Raw genomic sequence first — 19,587 nt, 5'->3', positions numbered from 1 at the left:
TACCCAAGAAGAGCATTCTATGCTCAGAAGGCATTTGTCTTTATATTCTGCCATTAGTCCCAGTACAAAGTCTGGCACTGCGTTTCATGATACGTGCTGCTCCACTAGTTCTGTCTAGAAACAAGCTCTTTTATGTGTAAAATATTTTTACTCTTTCAAATCAGTATAACAAACAACAAGTGGAAAAATAATTTTCTCTGAAAACTTCTTGAATTGAGAAAGCTATAAATTTACAAATTGTGACATATGCCCTTTAAAACTTGTACATCTACTGTTTTTATTTTCATTATGCATTACAAGTGCTATCAATAATGTTTAAAAATGTTCTATTCCAGAAAAAATATGGCTTTTAACCAAATAAAAATGTAAAGCCAACTTGCTCAAAAATCCATCTGTTTTTCATTTTCATATAATCTATAATCAGGAAATCCATTCATACATGACATATAATTTTTGTGCTTTCAAGTGGATAGTGGAATGTGATGTTCTGCATACAGTCACATCTAAATTGATAATTGTCCAGACAAAGCGTAATTTTAAAGTATAGGATGAAGGAAGGTTTAATTTGTATATTAGAAGTCTTATACATTTTTTTGCCTCTGCATGTAAATGAGACCATTCTCTTTGGCAGATTTATCTGAAGGTGGGACAGCTGCCTCAGAGCAGGCCACAGCTTTCTGAGTAAAGAGGATACGGTTTAAAGAGCTGGTTTAAATGCAGACTCTTCTTAGCAGTAAACCGCATGCATGCATTCATCACTGATTTTCAAATGACGGGTTTCTATATCACTGGTTTAAGGTCCGCAGTCTTGAATTCCTGAATCCACATGATACCAAAAGAATAACAATTTGGTGGCTGGAAAGAGGGGTGGTTATTATATGGCTCCAAAATGCTAGCTGGAATAATATGCCATGAACAGCAGAAATCTAGTAGTAAAGAGAAGATTGCAGCAGCGCTTAAAATAATTTGATGTTCCAAAAATATAAATGTAAGATGTGTTATCACTGTTCAAAATATTTTACATTTACATTTACATTAGTAAATAATATAAAGGCCTGGCTAAAGTTTCTGAAGACTGAAGTTTGATAAGGGTGCATTCTTTCTCTTAATTTTAATAGAAAATTATATGAAGTTGGTCTTCTGTGGAAAGTGAGAGTTTTTTCTTGTAAGGATTTATTTTCCCCAGAAGACACAACCATAGAAAAGAGTATATAAATCACACAATGTGCTGTTTATCATTAAGTATCTCAGGTAGTATATTGCAGAATAAAAGACATATATATAAAATACTTTAGCTTCATTTTCACTTTCTGAACCAATGCTTGTCATACAACAGATTTCACAAGGTAGCTTTACTTCCTGTTGTTAAAATACCTCCTGTATGAAACCAGCACCAGAGCAACCCTGCATCTGCTTCAGTTTCTTCTGTCGATCACTTCCTTGCATAACTGTTTTGCAGTATTCGGTTTGTGTACAATCACATTCTAAAAGGTGCTGTAGTTTCCAGAAAAAAAAAAAAAACTTTATATTCCAAATGCCCCTTCTAATTTCATTATCTCTAACAGTGCATAGCATTAATTAAAGCATAGTATGTATCAAGTCCATGCTGAGAACAATTGTTTGTTTAAAAAAAAAAAAAAAAAAGCCTACTGACACAAAATGGAAAACTTGCCAGCATTCTGCTGGTTTAAGTTGATAAGAATAAAATACACTTTTTAAGTAAATTAATTTTATTTCACTATCTGTAAGCTATTATCAAGGAAATAACAAGATTAACTGTAAAGAATATTTTTATTTTAAAATCTCTGAAATTATCTGTGTTCTTCTAAGTTTTGATCATAATTCCACTTTGCTGAGGCTTGGGAGATGGTTATAAGAAAAATCAAGAGAACAAACAAGCCTGGCAAGACCAGTGGCTAAAGGTACCTAACGAATAAGGAAGTCAAGAGCTTTGTGATACTTTTCCTGTTGTCCAAAACTTAATGGTTACAGTTCAAGGTCTTCCAGAGCCTAAAGTGATTTTGTGGTTAATAGCCTTTGCAAGATTTTTCTTCCATGGGTTTTCTGTTCCGGTAAATACAATTAACTGATGTGCTCACTGATTCAAAATATGATTTAATGTTAGTCGTACTTGGACACACTTCATTAACATAACTAGAAAACAGGTTCACTTGCATTTACTGTCACTTTTATGACCACATCACAGATTTAACAAATTTAGTTCCGTAATCCATTTATGTCCAGGAGGGCTATAAACCCCATTTTACATGTGAAAAGAGTGAGGCACTGAGTATCTCCCTGACTTCAGTACTGCAAAAGAAATGGTGTTGGTGCAAGGCACCTACCTCCACTCTCCCTAACTCTTCTTCCCACACTGTTCCTAGGTGGTGTGTCACAGCTTGCTAGCTGTGAATTAACAGTGAGCCCAAACATTTGGTCTTCCTAACACTTGTCTTCCCTAACATTTTTTCTACCAGTATTTGTCTGAAAGTTTTCCTTTGCTGTATTAGTTCTCATATGAAGACAGTATTATGACTGGGCAGTTTCTGTATTCCTCTTGACCATGTTGAGGCAGATTTTTAGTACTACACTACAAAGTTGTCTCTTTCCCCAGACCTTGTAGGTGGGAGATGAGACTTCATGGATGGAAAAGGAAGGTCACATTTTTAGTGCGGTGGTAGGTCAGTAGCAGTACAGATACACACTTGCCAGTACTACTTAGTGAGAGAAAGAAACCCTTTTATGAAAAATAAAAAGAGAGGAGGAAAAAAAAAAAAAAAAAAACTAACGAAGCATTTGCCTGTCAGAGCTCCTGGGGTTTGCAGAGAGCAGCAAAGAGATGAAGATGAAAGATATAGAGGCATTCTCCAAATAAGGCTATGCTCTTGCTCTCATTGACTTTAGTGTTGACAGAATCAGGTCCAAAAACTGTGGTGAGAGAGTGCAAAAACATTTAAGAATCTTCCTAGTCCTACCCCTGCCTTTTCTGGAAATTATAGCCTCACTATACTCATCCTTTGTTTAAAAACAAAACAAAATCATAAACTGGAAAGGGCTGAGTCAGGCATGGCAGAACCTTCCGTAGTTGTCAAGAAAACACTACACAGCTTTGAAGTTTTTTTTTAAGCCAACTTTTTCTGACTCTTTTGTAAGGAACAAATAAGATCTTTTCTGTTCTGAGTGCATGGTATATCGTGCTATGTACTATACAATGGTAAACAGAGTCATGTAATCACATTGACCTTGGCACATCACCAAGATGTCAGCTACCATGACAGAAAGTGTTTTAAGAGCAGTTGTTCCAAACATGGCATGTGTCATACTTTATAACATGTCTTTTTTATAAAGACACATTATACAACACTAGCATTTACCTTGACTTGTTGTATATGAAAGTTTTAATGTTCGATCTTAAGAAATACCATTGTGCTTACAATCCTTCTCTCTTTTTTTTTTTTTCCTGGTTTTTCTTTTTCTTTCTTAACAGGAAATGGGTATGGCAACCCCCGCAACTCACCAGGTCTGCTGGTCTCACCTGGCAACTTGAACAAGAATATGCAAGCAAAATCTCCGCCTCCAATGAATTTGGGAATGAACAACCGTAAACCAGATCTCCGAGTGCTTATTCCACCTGGCAGCAAGAATACAATGCCATCAGTGGTAATGCATTTTCAAAGCTTTTTTTTTTTTTTTTTTTTTTTTTAAATCTCCTTCAGATAAAGTATTTAAGAATTTCAAGGCCTGCTAAGCCAACCAAAATCAGTAGAATAACATTCCACATTCTTGATCATTTTGTCTTTCTATCTAGATAGCCTTAAGTCTTGACAGTGAGCTGAGGATGTAGGCAGATCCTTTTGACTGCATTTATGAAGCCATTTTTACTTCCTCCCTTTTTTCTATGTACTTGCAAACTAGGAACTGTGTCCTGCACAGTCTGAACTTCTTCACTCTCCTTCCTAGTAGTCTGGGGAGCCTTCCCTGGATTTATTATAATCCTAAATTTAATCCAAAGTACTCCTAACCTACTATATTTTTCTTAAATATTTAGTCATGCAGACTCTCAGCAGATGACAGGTTAACTACAAATAAATGAATTTGAACTCTATCACTCTGAGCAAAAACAGACAAATTTTAGAATGATGAGAGGTAGTACATAGATAAAGCAGGATAAGGCAGAGCAACAAACTGCTCTACCTCCTGCCAGGATTAACAAGATGTAAGCAGGCTATTATGATAGAAGGTTGAATCATGAAGGTATTATGTGAGTATCTTGCAGTTCTCTTCCAAAAGTGGGTTAGTGGTTGCAAGTAAATCTTTCATGAGTGTTTCAACACTAGAAGTGAGCTTGATTAAAAAAAGGATCTTGATGGTAAATTTAAGTGATGCTATAAACACATATTTCTGTTATGTAACAGACGCTATTAAAACAACTTCCAAGCTGGCTGCTTTAGCCTGATGCATTATAAATTAACTTTGAACTTCAAACTAAACTCCCCACAAATGGGATGCTGGCTTCTGAGAGGTTAAGTAACAAATAATCTCCTACAAGGCAAAGCTCAAAGTCGACCAAGGCAGTGACAAGCTGTCTGCATTGAATGATTTATTCCAAGGTCCTTAAAAATGATACTTTCCAAGGGAATCTGTGAATGGTCAGGTCTCCTGAAACCAGGTATAGCTACACAGTCTGCAGCCACTCAGGCTGTGGAAGAATTAATGAACTCTTAGAGAAAGACTCATTCTTCAAGCTGGATAGATTGTCCTCGCAGTTGAGAGAAACATCTCGGTAGAAGGACAAAGAAGAGATCTGTGTTATTTTTCCAGACTATGCTCAGAAATTATTTAATTTGCTGCCCCTCTCAGTTGAAGCTATTCACTAGGCTATAAAATCTGCACCCTGGTAAATATCTACATTCACTGATTTTTAATGCTCCTTTCCTATGCACTCAGTCTGAGGATGTTGATCTGCTCCTGGTAAGTGGTAGTGATGTTCATCCTAATAATGAAACCATAAAATAAAATTAAAAAAAAAAAAAATGTTATTTTGTATGTTGTATTGATGAAATGGTTGAAGCCAAACTGAAAACATTATAATAGCTATATCATGAACAAAAAAGGTTATCATAATCTTTGAAATCCAGCAATATGGAAGACAAGGTGCAGTTGTTGCACATATTCAAATTACTCGTGCCAATATAAAGCTTTCCTGGTGCTGATGTTTTGCTACCATGTAACCTGGTGCCGCTGAGGATGGCATGGCCTTATTACAACTTTTTGATGGCTCTCTGGACATTTTACCCTGAGACTTCCAGGGTTAGAGCTCTCTGGTGCAGGTTTTGCAGCAAAATGTGCAATGCCCCAGAGTTACAGCGTAACACGTTAGCTGCTGTGGCGCCCAGTGCTCTGTAAGTTTGCTTTATTTCTGCAAAAAACGAAGTGTTCAGAGCACCATCTGCTGGTGAGGGGTCACCACTCAGCAGCCCCAAAGGAGCACAGCAGCCAGGAGGGCCGGGTTTGGGGTTCCTCCCTCTGCCTCCAGTCTCTCCTTTGCATCTGAACAAAAGGGAAGACAATGGGGATGGAGCCTACATATTTCATCAGTTTCTCACACGATCTGTTCCTCTACCCACAACAAAATCAATCTTCCCCGTTTCTAGGGCAGTTACCTAGGAGATACTGATGTAAAGGGTTACTATGGTGACTGCTGGTCTCTCAGAGGCTTGCAAATGATAGGGTTGGCAGAGTTCATAAAAGCCACATGTTAAACGATTAATTCCCAGAAATTTGTACCGGCTTGTGTTTCTTATGCACAAAGCACACCCAGAAAGGTAATGCGCTCGGATGGCTTAAACCCGGTCAATAATATGTTTATTTTACTTACTTTAAAAGAATCAGAGGATAAATAACTCCCAGTCTGCTCAGTCATTGGCTACTCCAGTGGTTTCCGTAGCAACTCCTACTCTACCAGGGCAAGGGATGGGAGGATACCCATCAGCCATCTCAACAACATATGGTACTGGTGAGTATCGGAGCGCCGTGCGAGGGCTGGGGGAGGGAGCGAGATGCTGACAAGTGTCGGCCGCACTGGTAATGAATTAGCTTCTGTTCCTCGGGAGAAGCTGAAGGATTCATAGCTGATGTGCTTTTACACCTCATTTGCTTACTCTCTATCTGTCACTGACTCGAGAGATGTCTATTTAAAAGCTAAGTTGTTCAAATAGAAAACTGCTAAAAAAAATACACAAAATAAACTTCTCAAAAAAATACTCAAAAGAAACTTCTCAATCCTCTTCATACAACAGGTAATTTCCTGTAGTTGGGTGCACCTTCCTAAAGTCACAAGGGTAGTGCTAGTGAGCAGTTTCACTGGTTTCAAAACAGAGGTCAGCATCTTTGTGGGCCGTCGCGTAATTACCTGGGAGACTGAAATGAAGCCTCAAAAGAGCCTCAACTTTCCGTTGCACATTGCTATTATATAGATCATGTTGATCTGCAGATTCTGTCCTTCTAGAGAAGACATGCACTGTTCAGACACTGGCTACGCACCAGGTTCTGCAACAAAGACTGTAACCAAGTGTTACAATATTTTTCAACTTTTTGACATTGTCAGAATGCATGTATAGTCACGTTGGTTATATAAAGACTAAGAATTCTTTGGATCTCGCAGACCCAGAAAAAGAGCCAGTAAATTATGGAATAATTATTAGTGCATTATTTGCTACCAACTTAATGAGTTGAGGGAAGAGGAGAGTCTACTTTTTCTGCTGCAACTGGATGTGATTGGTGTAATTAAGATAAAAAGGCTTATAAATTGTCATGTGAAAATTATGATGCAAGTTATTGTTTAATTGCTTCCTCCTTAATTCTCTTTTAATCATTTTCTGTTCTATTTTCAAATCTAGAATATTCTCTGAGTAGTGCAGATATATCGTCTCTCTCTGGATTTAATACAGCCAGTGCTCTTCATCTTGGTTCTGTGACTGGCTGGCAACAGCAACACCTACATAACATGCCGCCGTCTGCCCTCAGTCAATTGGGGTAAGCAGTGTTTTCTTTAAACTACTATATTGTTCTACAATGTCTTCAGTATCCCCAGGAGTCCCAAATATGCAATAAATCAACACAACAGATCAGCACATACTTACTATCTCTAGGAGCTCCATTTCCCCAGACTGGTACAACATATTTCATGAAAAGGTTGCCAGGTAGCTAGAATGGAATATTCTGTGTCTATGACATTTTCTCAGTAGTGGTTATGTTTTACTCTTTATTTTTTTAAATGGCATTTTACCTCACAACAAGGGCAAAACTAAACACTTACCTCGTGCTGTTGTATTTTGCCATTATGCTTTTTATTTCCAGTTACTATAGCACAAACATTTACAATAAACTTGGAATTTTTCCAAATATTTTTAATCAAGTAAGGGTTACAAAATGATTTGACCTGAGATTAAGCCTCAGCCTTATATAAGGCTCCCTCACGTACTCCCTTCTACTCAGTTCTGACATTCAAGTTTCGTTTCTTTGGAAATGTTTTCTGCAAGCAAATAACATAACTAAGTCTAAGAATCAGTAAACCCTTAGAACTCATGGTGGTTTGCCTACGTTGAGGATAGGTGTTCGTGCCCTCTAGTGGCTAATTTCGAGACATTTCTTCCAAGATTGGTGAAGCACACTGCTAAACTGTTTCAATATTTTTAAAAGTCTAAAACTTCACACGGGGAATTTACCTAATGCATTATTGAAAAATAAACCTAATTGCTTATTCAAGTGAATGAGACTAGTAAGATTTTCAAAAATCCTCATATCTGCAGTTTCTGTTGAGTAAGGTTGTAGTTATTCACCAGTATGCTTACATGCTTATACTAAGGTTTGGACAGAGATGTTTGGATTTATCGAGTTTTCATTGTAAAAATACAAACTGAAGCAACTAAAGTATATTTATGAGACAAATTTAATTCTCAAGCATTTGAAAAGCAAAGTTCTTTCCAGAAAGAGGCATTGCACAAGTGCAGTAATTTTTGCAAGACAGTTGCCATAATCTGAAAATATTTAATACTATAAACGTGGTTTAAATTTCAAAATTCGCCTTCTAATTTATCTGACCACATTTTATAACTTACTGTAATTTCTTTACCATGTACAAATAGGTTGAATTTTTAAAGAACAGCTATACAAGTGCCTTAGAAGAAGCATAGACTTTTTGAAACACCACATATATAAGCATACGTGGATACTTTCTACATAAAAACATAAAACTGAAATAGTTGGTGTGTTAGAAAAAGTAGTCTTAATACCTTTCTGCTATGTTTCTTCTATTTTCTTTTTGAGGTTGCAGTGTGGGGCAACGTTTAGGTTAACCGGTCAACTAAAGACATAACATCTCAAATAAATTGAAAGCTCACATGTTAGGTATCAATGTATAACCTTACAATAAGCTGATTGTTTTCAGTGGTGTACCAAAGAATGTAATAAGGATATTTGGTTAACCAAAAAAAAGTATAAATTAAATCCTAAACTAACTACATGCCTTTCCAGATATGTCACACATCATCATCTGTTTCTAATTCATATCACAGAATGCCGAAGTGTAATGGCTGTGGCTGGTGGAATACATTCTGAGTCGCTACTTTTATTATTATTCTTTCAGTGATTTGTAAATGAATTCAGCTATAAAAGCTGCTTCACTGACAGTTCTGATGAAGCCTTCCATGTGTGCAGAAAATCACATGCATTTCTTTACTTTATTTTAGTCACTGAGTTGTACATGCAAAAGGACCTATTCTCTAACTTTTGGATTATTTAAAAAACTTGAAATTGTACAGATCGTATTTAGTCCATGTCAGCCTAAGCTAGAATTAGCAGAAAAATAAGAACAAACACACAAAAGTGTAGTAACCCCCAGGCATTTGAGAAAATGAATGTAGAAAGATTTGACCACCCATATCCTGAGGAAATCTTTCACATGTTGGAAAGATTTGGAAACAGTGAGATGTTTGTTGGTAACATTTAGCTGTAAAGACCTGCAAAAGAACAGTTACTGGAAGAGACAACCCAGTTCTCCAGCAGGTTTTGTTTTACACCGGAGTACAAAGGTGAAAACCAGCTCTACTTCTGCAAGGCACGGCAGAAGTATGTGGTTAGCAATAGAATAGGGGATACTCAGGTACGTTGGCTGGCTCCATATAAGTCCCCCGCTGTTTCAGCAGCACTCTCACAACCATCTTTCAGATAACTGCAGAAGATCTCTACAACCCAGGTCTAACCTGTCACATTGACCCTGCAATTAGCAACCATACCGGTGCCAGTGAGCCTCAGGGAAAGTGTCTGAGATGGGAATAGTTCACTTTCCGTGCTTGTACTAAGCCTGGTGAACAGGACAGAAACATAGAGTAACATCTCTTTTGACGTGACTATGATATTAAAACAAGTCAGACTCTTCAACATTCTAATTAAAAAACAAAGTAGTACTTTTGCAGCTTTTTAACTAGGTCTATGTCTGGAAAAAAAATACACATTAATTCTATTAAAAATCAAAATGTATTCCTCCCAAAACTTAAGGGTTTTGTCTGAATATTGCTTCAACATCTCTCATGTTACAGACAGAAGGTTACATCATTCCTAATTTTGAAATGAATAATCTAAATTCTTTAAACACCAGTCCATTAGATAGAAAATGTTCTCATTCTGTATTTCTCAGTTTAAGAGAGGATCTTTTCTTCCTCAAGTACCATCCGCAGTTGAAATTTTGGCTTTCCTAAAATATAAGTGCAGGCATAGAAATGCAGTCAAAGTATTTAATTTTGAGAATCTTCAATATAAACAATTGTTTACGTAAGAGAAGTTTCTCCAAACTTCAGCCAAGCTGAATGAAAGATTTACTCAAATAAATTTATACTGTTGATTTGTTCTGTATTTCTTATCCAGCAAGCTACTTATCAGAGCTACTTTTGATTAGCTCATTGCCAGAGATAGATATGGTTAAATATTTTCTTTAGAACATTTTTACTGAAAAATTTAGATGCAGTGACATTATGTTTTGTGAATTTATGTATCATTTCTGCCAACTTGATTGTTTTGAATGAAAGCCTTAAATATTTCAGATAGAGAATTTTTATTATGCCACCATTGTAAATAAGATACTCTAGTGGTTCAGTTTCATAATATTCTGTGTTTAGAAACTTCCTTTAACAGTGTGGACCATAAAGTGCGAGTGCTGATCAAAATATCTGGACACAGAAATCGTTATTCTGCTTTTACATTGATCAAAAAATATGAAAAACAAAATAATATAAAAACAAACAAACAAACAAACAAACACAAACCCTTTGCTTCTACCTGAAAGGCAAACGGAGGAGGGGAGGGAAGGTTGCATTACAAACAGGTCAAAAATATCCAGTATTCTCCCAGGTACAGATATAACTAAATTTTACTGTGAATTTTCTATTTCCTAATGAATATATAAATTAATATATATATATATATATATATATATATATGAAGCAGAAAGGTACACAGATTTAGAGAAACAAGTTTATAAGGAAAAGGAAAGAAACGTGAGGTGCTTTCTTCCTTTAATTGTCACTGTATAATGTTGAACCTGGATAGGAACCAGCACTTCTCCCATGTGGCTGCTAAATCAACGTCACACTTGCGCTCACGCTGATCGGAGCAGAAACTGCTGTGTAAAATTTAAACTTTACAGGGACAATGAGGAAGAGAAAAGTTACATGTTTTCTTACAGTAAATATAAGGAAACAGATGATTACATCAACAATAACGTATTGTGTGGCACTTAGAGAGTGCTTGTAGTTATACACAATCCTTTAAAGTCATTTGCTTTATTTTCTCTGTGGATTTTCCATATTCAAAACCTGTTTGTTTTTCAATGAACTTAGTGCAGATTTCACGTGATGAAAATAGCACAAGCCAGAACCAAAACTGCGTATTTATATGAAGCCGTTTCTACATTCACACACATGCATACACTCACCAAAAATAAATAAATAAATAAATAACATAATAAAAAAAAATACTAGCAAAAAGAATTATATATATTTATAATACAGCTTCTATTCAAAATAGAGATCCATTCTCTGCTGAGAACACAGCTTAAAGACTGCACCTAAGTAGGCACTCTTTCACCATTGACTTCTACGTGTAGTAGCAGGTTTCCCTTGCCTGACCTTTCCCTCGACTGACTGTATCAGTTTACATGAGATTCTGGTAAAAACATTTCAGAAAATTTTAACCAAATATATGGATTGCAGCCAACAAAAACAACAAAAAGATAATAAATTTCAAAATTTCAAAAACAGATTTATCAGGGAAAAAAAAATCAGACAGAATTTTAAAAGAAAAATAAATAAATAATGCATAGCAACAGATTAAATAGTTCTATTGTTTAAAACCTAGAAAAAAATAGTCCTTACCTGCCAAAATGTCTTCATAAACCTTTTTTTTCAATTTACAAAAAATGTCCTCAAAATGCAGACCTACCTGTAGCATTTTTAATACTGCCAAAAGCTTTCATGCCAGGTGTTTACATAATGCGTCTCAGAAAGCACAAGGAACCTAAAAAAGAAGGTCTATCAAGATGCATTCTCACATTCACTTCAGAAACACTGTTAAGAAATCAGCATTGCACTGTATCAGTACTAAATCTATTTGTTAGGTAATACAGCTATTCTATTTTTTTTGGGGGGTTGTCCCAGAATAGAATATGAGTAGGGTCCATGTGAACAAAATTGACTGACTAATGCTGTTTTTAACTAGCATGGGTTTTTAACTGTCCCCTGCTTTGCAAAGTGACACATCATCTGGTCACATCAAACACTCCTAGATCAAATCCCCAGGATCCACCATCCTGTATTAAGGCACTTGCAGGTTTAGCTATAAGCTTGACATCCAAAATCATATGTAATCTTATCACACTTGCTAAACCGGCAGCCTGTTTTCCCACCTGAAGTCCTAGCATCTCCAAAGGAACTGAAAATTAAAGTCACTGGAAATGAAAAGCAAAAAAAAAAAAAAAAAAAAAAAAAAAAACAGGAATGTATTTTTGATTCTTGTTCTATTCTTTTCAACATTTTTTTTTTTGAGAAAAAAAAAAAAAAAAAGAGAGTGGAATATTTCTCTAGAGTGTAATAACCAAGTTTGATATTTACAGTTTCTTAAATATGTTAATTTTGTAGTTATAAAAGAAAAAGAAAAAAAAAAAAAAAGTCCTCTTTGCCAAAAACTGCCTACGTTTGCTCCTGTGAGGGCTATTACTCACATACTGTGTGACGTTGCAAATGCTGACACACTTGTCTGTATAGGAATGAAAGGTAGATGAAAGCAGTTGGAGGCAGAACATCCTGTTTTCTCTGTTGTCTAACAAGACCCATCCATTATTAAACACTGAAATGATTCCTGAAAACAGTATCTGATATCATTTAGTAATAACGCCATAAAGTTCCACTGTAAATCTGTCAAAAAAAAAGAAAATGACATTTTGGCTTTCATCAGTTACAGTAACTGTTGCTTAAGTAAAGCTCAACTCGCAGTCAGTGAGATATTAGAAAAAGTGGAATACCTCAATAAATGGAAAAGACTGCATCTGAACTTATTTTTTGTTTCCTCTACATGTTTAAAAAAAATACTTCTGAATCCAAGTATTTTTTCTGCTTGCACCTTTGGGTTTAGAGTCTCAGTGAGGCTGAGTGTCCTGTTGTCCCACTGTCTTCAGTATTTCTCACTACTAGAAACCTTGAAATTGTGTCTTTGGGTTAGACTGTATCTTCAGCCTAGCAGATGGTCCCTGAAGCGGATCAATACATAAGACATAGAGGGAAACACACATTCATAGCTGAATTTTATTTAAATATAATAATAATAATAAATAATAAACAAAGTCAGATTTTACCGGTAGGTGGCGACTTTGTACAGAACATTCTGCAGATGCAAGCGATCTCATTTTCTCCCATAGAACTAAAGTACTCACTGGTACCCTGCCTACTTCAAATTTCTTGTGCCGTTACCTGCCCACAAAGATGCACTGAAAGAGAATGAACTCAGAACAGGCATACAGTCTCTGAATACTTTTAGAGTATCAGTTTCTCTTGAATTTTGAACATCCTCTGAGCTGGGTTGTCTGACATGCAAGCACGGCAGCCCTCTGGCATCTTCCACAGCTCTTCAACTTCTCTTTGGGAGTTTATTCACAAATGTTCTGTGTTGAATTAAGAATTAATAGAGCTATAGTATAAAGCCATACCTAAATCCCACCCAGCCTGTGTAATTTTGTAAATGTTAGTCCAAGGACCAGTAAGTTCAACTCTGTTCTGAAAGAGATCAAATGTGCAGGGCCAAAATTTTGGTTTCCGTTTTACATCTGAAGTTTCATGTCAAAATGAACAGGGACAAATGTAATTGAATTGATCCCGGCAAGACTCCATGCCTCCCCTGTCTCACACGGTGCCTACACACACACAAGCATTAACAATAACGAAACCTGCAGGTGGTTCCAACAGTGCAAAGGCTCAGCTTCCCAAATTTGTTGTGACTCTTGAGGAGACAGAGAGAGAGGCCTACTCACAAACCTCAGGCATGCCCCACTCAATCCAACTGTTTTTGTCCCAACGTTTTGGCCTCTTTGTATTTCCAAATTGTGCCCGGAAAAGCGTCCCCGTGCTCTCTGGTACTGCGTGAGCCTTTACACTGGTGTTTTGTGTGAGTGTTTGTGCATTTCCGGGGGCTCCATGCCTCCTCCGTCTGTAACTGGGTTTCCTTTCCTCCTACAGAGCTTGCACTAGCACTCATTTATCTCAGAGTACAAATCTCTCCCTGCCTTCTACTCAAAGCCTCAACATCAAGTCAGAACCTGTTTCTCCTCCTAGAGACCGTACCACCACACCCTCGAGATACCCACAGCACACGCGCCACGAGGCGGGGAGATCTCCCGTTGACAGCTTGAGCAGCTGCAGCAGTTCCTACGACGGGAGTGACCGTGAAGACCACCGGAACGAATTCCACTCCCCCATTGGACTCACCAGACCTTCGCCGGACGAAAGGGAAAGCCCCTCTGTCAAGCGCATGCGGCTCTCTGAAGGATGGGCGACATGATAACATTATTATCTATTAGGTTTTCTTTTCTTCTTCTTTTTTTTTTTTCTTGCAGTGTGTGTGTGCTATACCTTAATGGGGGAGGGGGGGGTCGATATGCATTATATGTGCCGTGTGTGGAAAAAAAAAACAAACAAAAAAAAAAGTCAGGTACTCTGTTTTGTAAAAGTACTTTTAAATTGCCTCAGTGATACAGTATAAGGATAAACAGAAATGCTGAGATAAGCTTAGCACTTGAGCTGTACAACAGAACACTTGTACAAAATAGATTTTAAGGCTAACTTCTTCTCACTGTTGTGCTCCCTTGCAAAATGTATGTTACAATAGATAGTGTCATGTTGCAGGTTCAACGTTATTTACATGTAAATATACAAAAGGAAAACGTCTGCCAGCAATGGCAGGCCTTTACTGAGAGAGAAAGCAGCTGTTATGCAACATATAGAAAATGTACAGATGTTTTGACAGACCCAGCAGTTGGGTGGCCGTGAATCCATGCTAGAAAAAGACTGGGTCACCTAACGTAGTGAAAATGCTTGGAAACATGCAGGCATATCTTTGGAGTATGGCACTCAGTTTAAGAAGGATCAAAGCATTTACAGAGGACCATACTTGTAAAAAAAAAAAAAAAGAAAAAAAAAAGAAAAAAAAAGTTGAGTTCGAGGGCTAACATATTTAATTTTAACAAATTCTGGGTCTGCATCACTTATTAAATAAAAAAAAAATATAAAAATATGTACATTACATTTTGCTTATTTTCATATTAAAAAGTAAGACAGAGTTTGCAAAGCATTTGTGGCTTTTGTAGTTTCCTTAAGCCAAAATGTGTTCTTTTTTCCTTGATAGCTTCGCTAATCTTTTAAACAGTCCTGAAGAAAACAGAGGACTTTTTGTATAGAAAGCACTACCCTAAGCCATGAAGAACTCCATGCTTTGCTAACCAAGATAACTGTTTTCTCTTTGCAGAAGTTTTGTTTTTGAAATGTGTATTTCTAATTATATAAAATATTAAGAATCTTTTAAAAAAAAAATCTGTGAAATTAACATGCTTGTGTATAGCTTTCTAATATATATAATAATTATGGTAATAGCAAAAGGTTTTGTTATCTTAATAGTGGGGAATTATATTTGTGCAGTTGCACATTTAACTATTTTCTTTCAGTTTTATTTTACTGGGCATACATTTTACAGATCGAAGTCAGCTGTTGAGAGACTGATCTGTAAAAAGTTTGAATTTACCCATGGTGTAACAACTTAAAGTCATTTTAATACAACATTTTACAATCAGTTGAGTGAACTGCGATTCATTGTATATACTGATTAGTTCTTTCATGCTGTTTTGTGCATTGTAACAAGTTGAGGGCCCTTCTACTACTTCACGTCCTGCGTATCTTGTAGATTCCCGTGGGGTAAATGACAAAGCGGCATCGCTTGGCCCTTCCTCACAAGCGAGGCTGGTATTCTGCCTGTTAGAATCGGACGTACAGCTCTCGCGGCTGCCAGTTACCTGAGCGCAGGTGAATGTTTCCAGGAGCAGTAGGGAGAGCAGCGGGCGAGGGATTGGCTCGGCAGTCCCACCTGTTGCCAAGGTGACTCCCCTCTCTCAGATTTAAAGCTTTCAGAGAGACCGACAATTACAGGACCAGTTTGCAGTGCGTGGCTGATGCTGGCGGCCAGGCTGCTGTGTTTTTCTCGGACCTCTGCAGTCATGTTGTCTCACAGCGGGGACGTTGCTGAACAGCGCTGCCCATGCATTTACGCCCTAGAAAGATTTGCTTCGGCATACAGCGCCCGCCTTTTCTCCTGCCTCATATCGTTTCTTCGACTAAAACAGCTTGACCAGAAGGGAAGTATTGTGGTTTTTTTAGTTCCTCTCTTTCCCTCTTGCTTATTAGAAGAAAATGGGATGTTCACGTGTTTCAGTTTAACCTTTCTGTTGGAGGGAAACTGTGTTCGAGCAACATGTTAGTGCCATAGTAGGACTGTAATCGTTCTCTTCTTTCTGAGAGCTGTTTCAGCTCTCGATCACGTACCTTGAGACTCTGATGAAGGACACAGATATGCTGCAACAGGTAAATATCAGCACAGAGCATTGTCTTAGGGGAAATCTACACTCTGTTTCCCTTCTAAACACACAGTTGCTGCACACTGCTCGATGGTAGAGTCTACCTCCCTGTAGCAGCAGATGACTAACAGACTGCAGCGTGCTTTAGGACATACGCTTTTCACTTACCGTGACTTACAGAAGCCTGCCTTACAGGCACTTTCAGCCACGCAGGGGCTTGTGCATTATCTGGAAACTATTTAAGCAGAATACTGTGCTAATAATGCATCCACCATATCTCGCGTAGCGATATGCAGGGTAAAAGAAAAAGATACGCATGTTAAAGAAAAATAAAAAATTAAAAAAAAAATCGGGAGGGAAATGGGGCCCGTAATTAATTTTAAAACACAAAACTGTTTTTCAAAACCACTTTCTTCACCTTCAAATAAATCTATACTCATATTCTCTTACGAGAATTTTAAACTTTGGTGTGTCAAAAATATGCAAATATATCGCAAATGTACTTTGACATTTCAACAAGAAATACAACTTTATCAGTATTGTAGTAGAAACTTGTCAGTGGGGAAGGGGATTTGGTCTATTGAAATATGAAGAATAGCCATATAAATAGTTTACCTTGCGATTTGCCTCAGCAACGCATGAAAAAGAAAAGATAACATATTTAAGGAAGATGCAGTGTAATATATTACTGCAAGTAACTAAGCGGAAAGTAGCGTGAAACGTATTGCCTGGGCAATGTATATTAATTCTGACAGTGATTTTTATATAAACACAAATAGAATAGAATCACGTGAAAATTAACGCCAGTCATCCCTCTTGTTCCTGCTACTGAGGGCAACTAACACGTACTGGCGAAATTGTGGGGGATAATGCATATTTGCAAACTGATCTAATGATAAGAAGCACAACTTTGATTGTGAAGTCACTTTCTGTAAACTATAACTGTCTACCTTTCTCTGTTCCTTTATCTGTACCTTACCATTTATTGTATTTGCAAAGCTTATTTGGGTTTATTGTGTGATTCCTTTGTATTTAAGGAGTTTGGGGCAGAGCCCTGAAAGAGTATTAACATTTACTTTACCTTAACCCATGCTATATAATGTTTTAGGCAACATTCTTAATTGCAAGTTCAAACACCTGAAGTGGCATTCTAGACATCTGCAAGTATTGTTATAGCTAAGTTAACCTCTATTAAAAGGTGTTGTTGTTTAGTGTTTAATTGCTGGTGACAATTATATGATATACCCAACCCGCACAATCTGTATATTGTACGCATTGAGCCATTCACAGTAAAGCTTTTATCATTTCAGTGTTTTTCAAAAGTTGTGTTTTATAACAAAATGGCTTATATTTTTCCTGGAAGAGGAATTTAGCAGTTTTTAATGAATAATATAAAAATATCTGTTGTCATCAGATCTTTTTCAGGTAAAGCTAACACAAGAATAAAAGAACTCATAGACTGTTTTCAAGGATGTCAACCCTTTTGTATTGTATGTGTTATCCTATATACCCTCTTTTATCTATAGTCCTAACAGAGCTGTTTTGTTTTCCTTTTTCCTTCGCCTTGAAGGTAAATGCTTTGTAATTTTTTAAAAGCCACTTGAAACCTCAATAAAGGCTGTTGCCTAAGCATGGCATACTTCATCTGTTCCTGTTTGTGCCATCTGCTGTGATGTCGTCAGTTATATGGCATTAATTTCCTGCCACTACAGGTCTCTTGAAGGACTGATGGAACATTGGTGTCTGTTAGAATGCTTCAGACTATAGATGTAATAAAAGGCTTTTGTTAATATATTTTAACCAAAGATGTGGAGCAATCCAAGCTTTGAGCCACAGACCTTCTGCATCAAAAGGATCCATTTGATTATTTTCATAATCAGGTGTTGCATTTTTACCTTCCCTGTTCATACCTCAGACTGATCCGTACCTCAGTTTGAATCAAAAAGGTCAGTTAAGTAACTCATAAAAAAAAAAAAAAAAAAATTAAAAAAAAAAAAAAATTGCAGTACCAGAGTCTTTTGTGGAGTAACTAATGTCAGACCTGGGTTACCGCAGGCATTATACTTGGATTGCTTCAGATGGTTTGTTGTATCTTTTTTTTTCTTTTTTTTTTTTTTTCTTCTCTTTCATGGGGATCTGCTTCCATAAAACAATGGTGATAACAAAATAGCTTGTAAATGGGAGCATACAAGCATTTGCAACAAATATTAAAGTAGAGGCTCACAGCGGCATAAGCTGGACTTTGTCGCCACTAGATGACAAGATGTTATAACTAAGTTAAACCACATCTGTGTATCTCAAGGGACTTAATTCAGCTGTCTGTAGTGAACAAAAATGGAAAAATTTCAAAAGATTCTCCTGCTGGAAATAAGGTATAATTTGTATTTTGCAGACAAATCAGTAAAGTTACTGGCTTTCTTAGTGATACGGTGTCTGTGGTGTATTTTTTATTAATTTAAATTATGTTCCATTTTTAGTGTTTTGCACTGTCGTATGTGAGACAATCAACACTTTTAACAAACGGAAGTTTCTTGAGGTCTCTGTACCTGTCACTTGTGCTTGGCTAGAAAATCAAGTGCCTTTTTGTGCCGCCCTGAGCATCTCAGTGCCCCACCACACATCATCCCACCAGGCATCATCCCACCAGACAATCGGGGAAACTCCAATGGCTCTCACTTCGCAGGGAGGACTATGAACAAGGGAGTTCATGGCCAAATACCCTTAAGGGTGTGACATTGAAATCCTGTCTCATTAACTTCAATGAACCTGGATTTTAATGATTGAATTGTGTTCTTTGGGCCAGAAATCGAGTGATTGTAGCAGTGCTGCCCTGGTAGTCATGGCATGAGCCTGCCTGAATCTGGCCCTGATGTTTGAGCTAGAAGAGTAGCTAGGCAAGATACTGCCTGGCTTCTAGCTATTTAATCCCTGACAGGGACCCAGACTCCCTAATATTCATGTCCTGTAACTCCTACCAGTGCAGAGAACCATGCAAGAAACACATAAAAAGCATGCTCATTGTCTACATCATTTATCATTGGACCTATCCCTTATATGTGTATTCTCTAACATGCCATAACTTCATAGGGACTGTGTCAGAATTGATCTGTTTGCTCTTGTGCATTTTTGGGGGGTTTATTCCCCACCCCCTACCCCACAACATTTATAGTTTTCAGTTCTGAGAATACAAGGATCACTTTATTTCAACCAGCTGTTTTTTAATGCAGACAACCTATTAATATTTTAAGGTGCTTAGTGAATGTGGCAATTTCCATAATAGCATTACAAGGCCTAGTTTCTAAATATACTTGTGAAAGAAAACAGCTGTGCTGTTATTTACCTGTTGCCTGTAATGACAATTTTTTTTAAGCAGCAGTGTTTCTAGTATTGGAGTGCTAGACACAGCATAATAATTAGATGCT

General features: G+C 37.1%; 1 protein-coding gene across 20 annotated transcripts in view; it reads left to right on the top strand.

Moving 5' to 3' along the window:
* The window catches only part of MEF2C (myocyte enhancer factor 2C), a 130,554-nt gene extending 111,964 nt beyond the window's left edge, over window positions 1-18,590 (top strand). For 8 of the 20 annotated variants that reach the window (XM_084503035.1, XM_084503033.1, XM_084503037.1 and 5 more), the window contains 5 exons: window positions 3,488-3,660; window positions 4,948-4,971; window positions 5,887-6,016; window positions 6,900-7,035; window positions 13,782-18,590. In XM_084503035.1, coding sequence (XP_084359161.1) covers window positions 3,488-3,660; window positions 4,948-4,971; window positions 5,887-6,016; window positions 6,900-7,035; window positions 13,782-14,103 — 785 coding nt within the window. In that variant the 3' untranslated portion in view covers window positions 14,104-18,590. The remainder of the gene's footprint in view (window positions 1-3,487; window positions 3,661-4,947; window positions 4,972-5,886; window positions 6,017-6,899; window positions 7,036-13,781) is intronic. The other 12 variants (XM_084503030.1, XM_084503029.1, XM_084503031.1 and 9 more) reach the window with 3 other exon arrangements.
* The last annotated feature ends 997 nt before the right edge of the window (window positions 18,591-19,587 follow it).

The sequence above is a fragment of the Aythya ferina genome, assembly GCF_964211825.1.
Source record: "Aythya ferina genome assembly, chromosome: Z".
Classification (NCBI taxonomy): Eukaryota; Metazoa; Chordata; class Aves; order Anseriformes; family Anatidae; genus Aythya; species Aythya ferina.
This window is presented reverse-complemented; position numbering and strand designations above follow the sequence as displayed.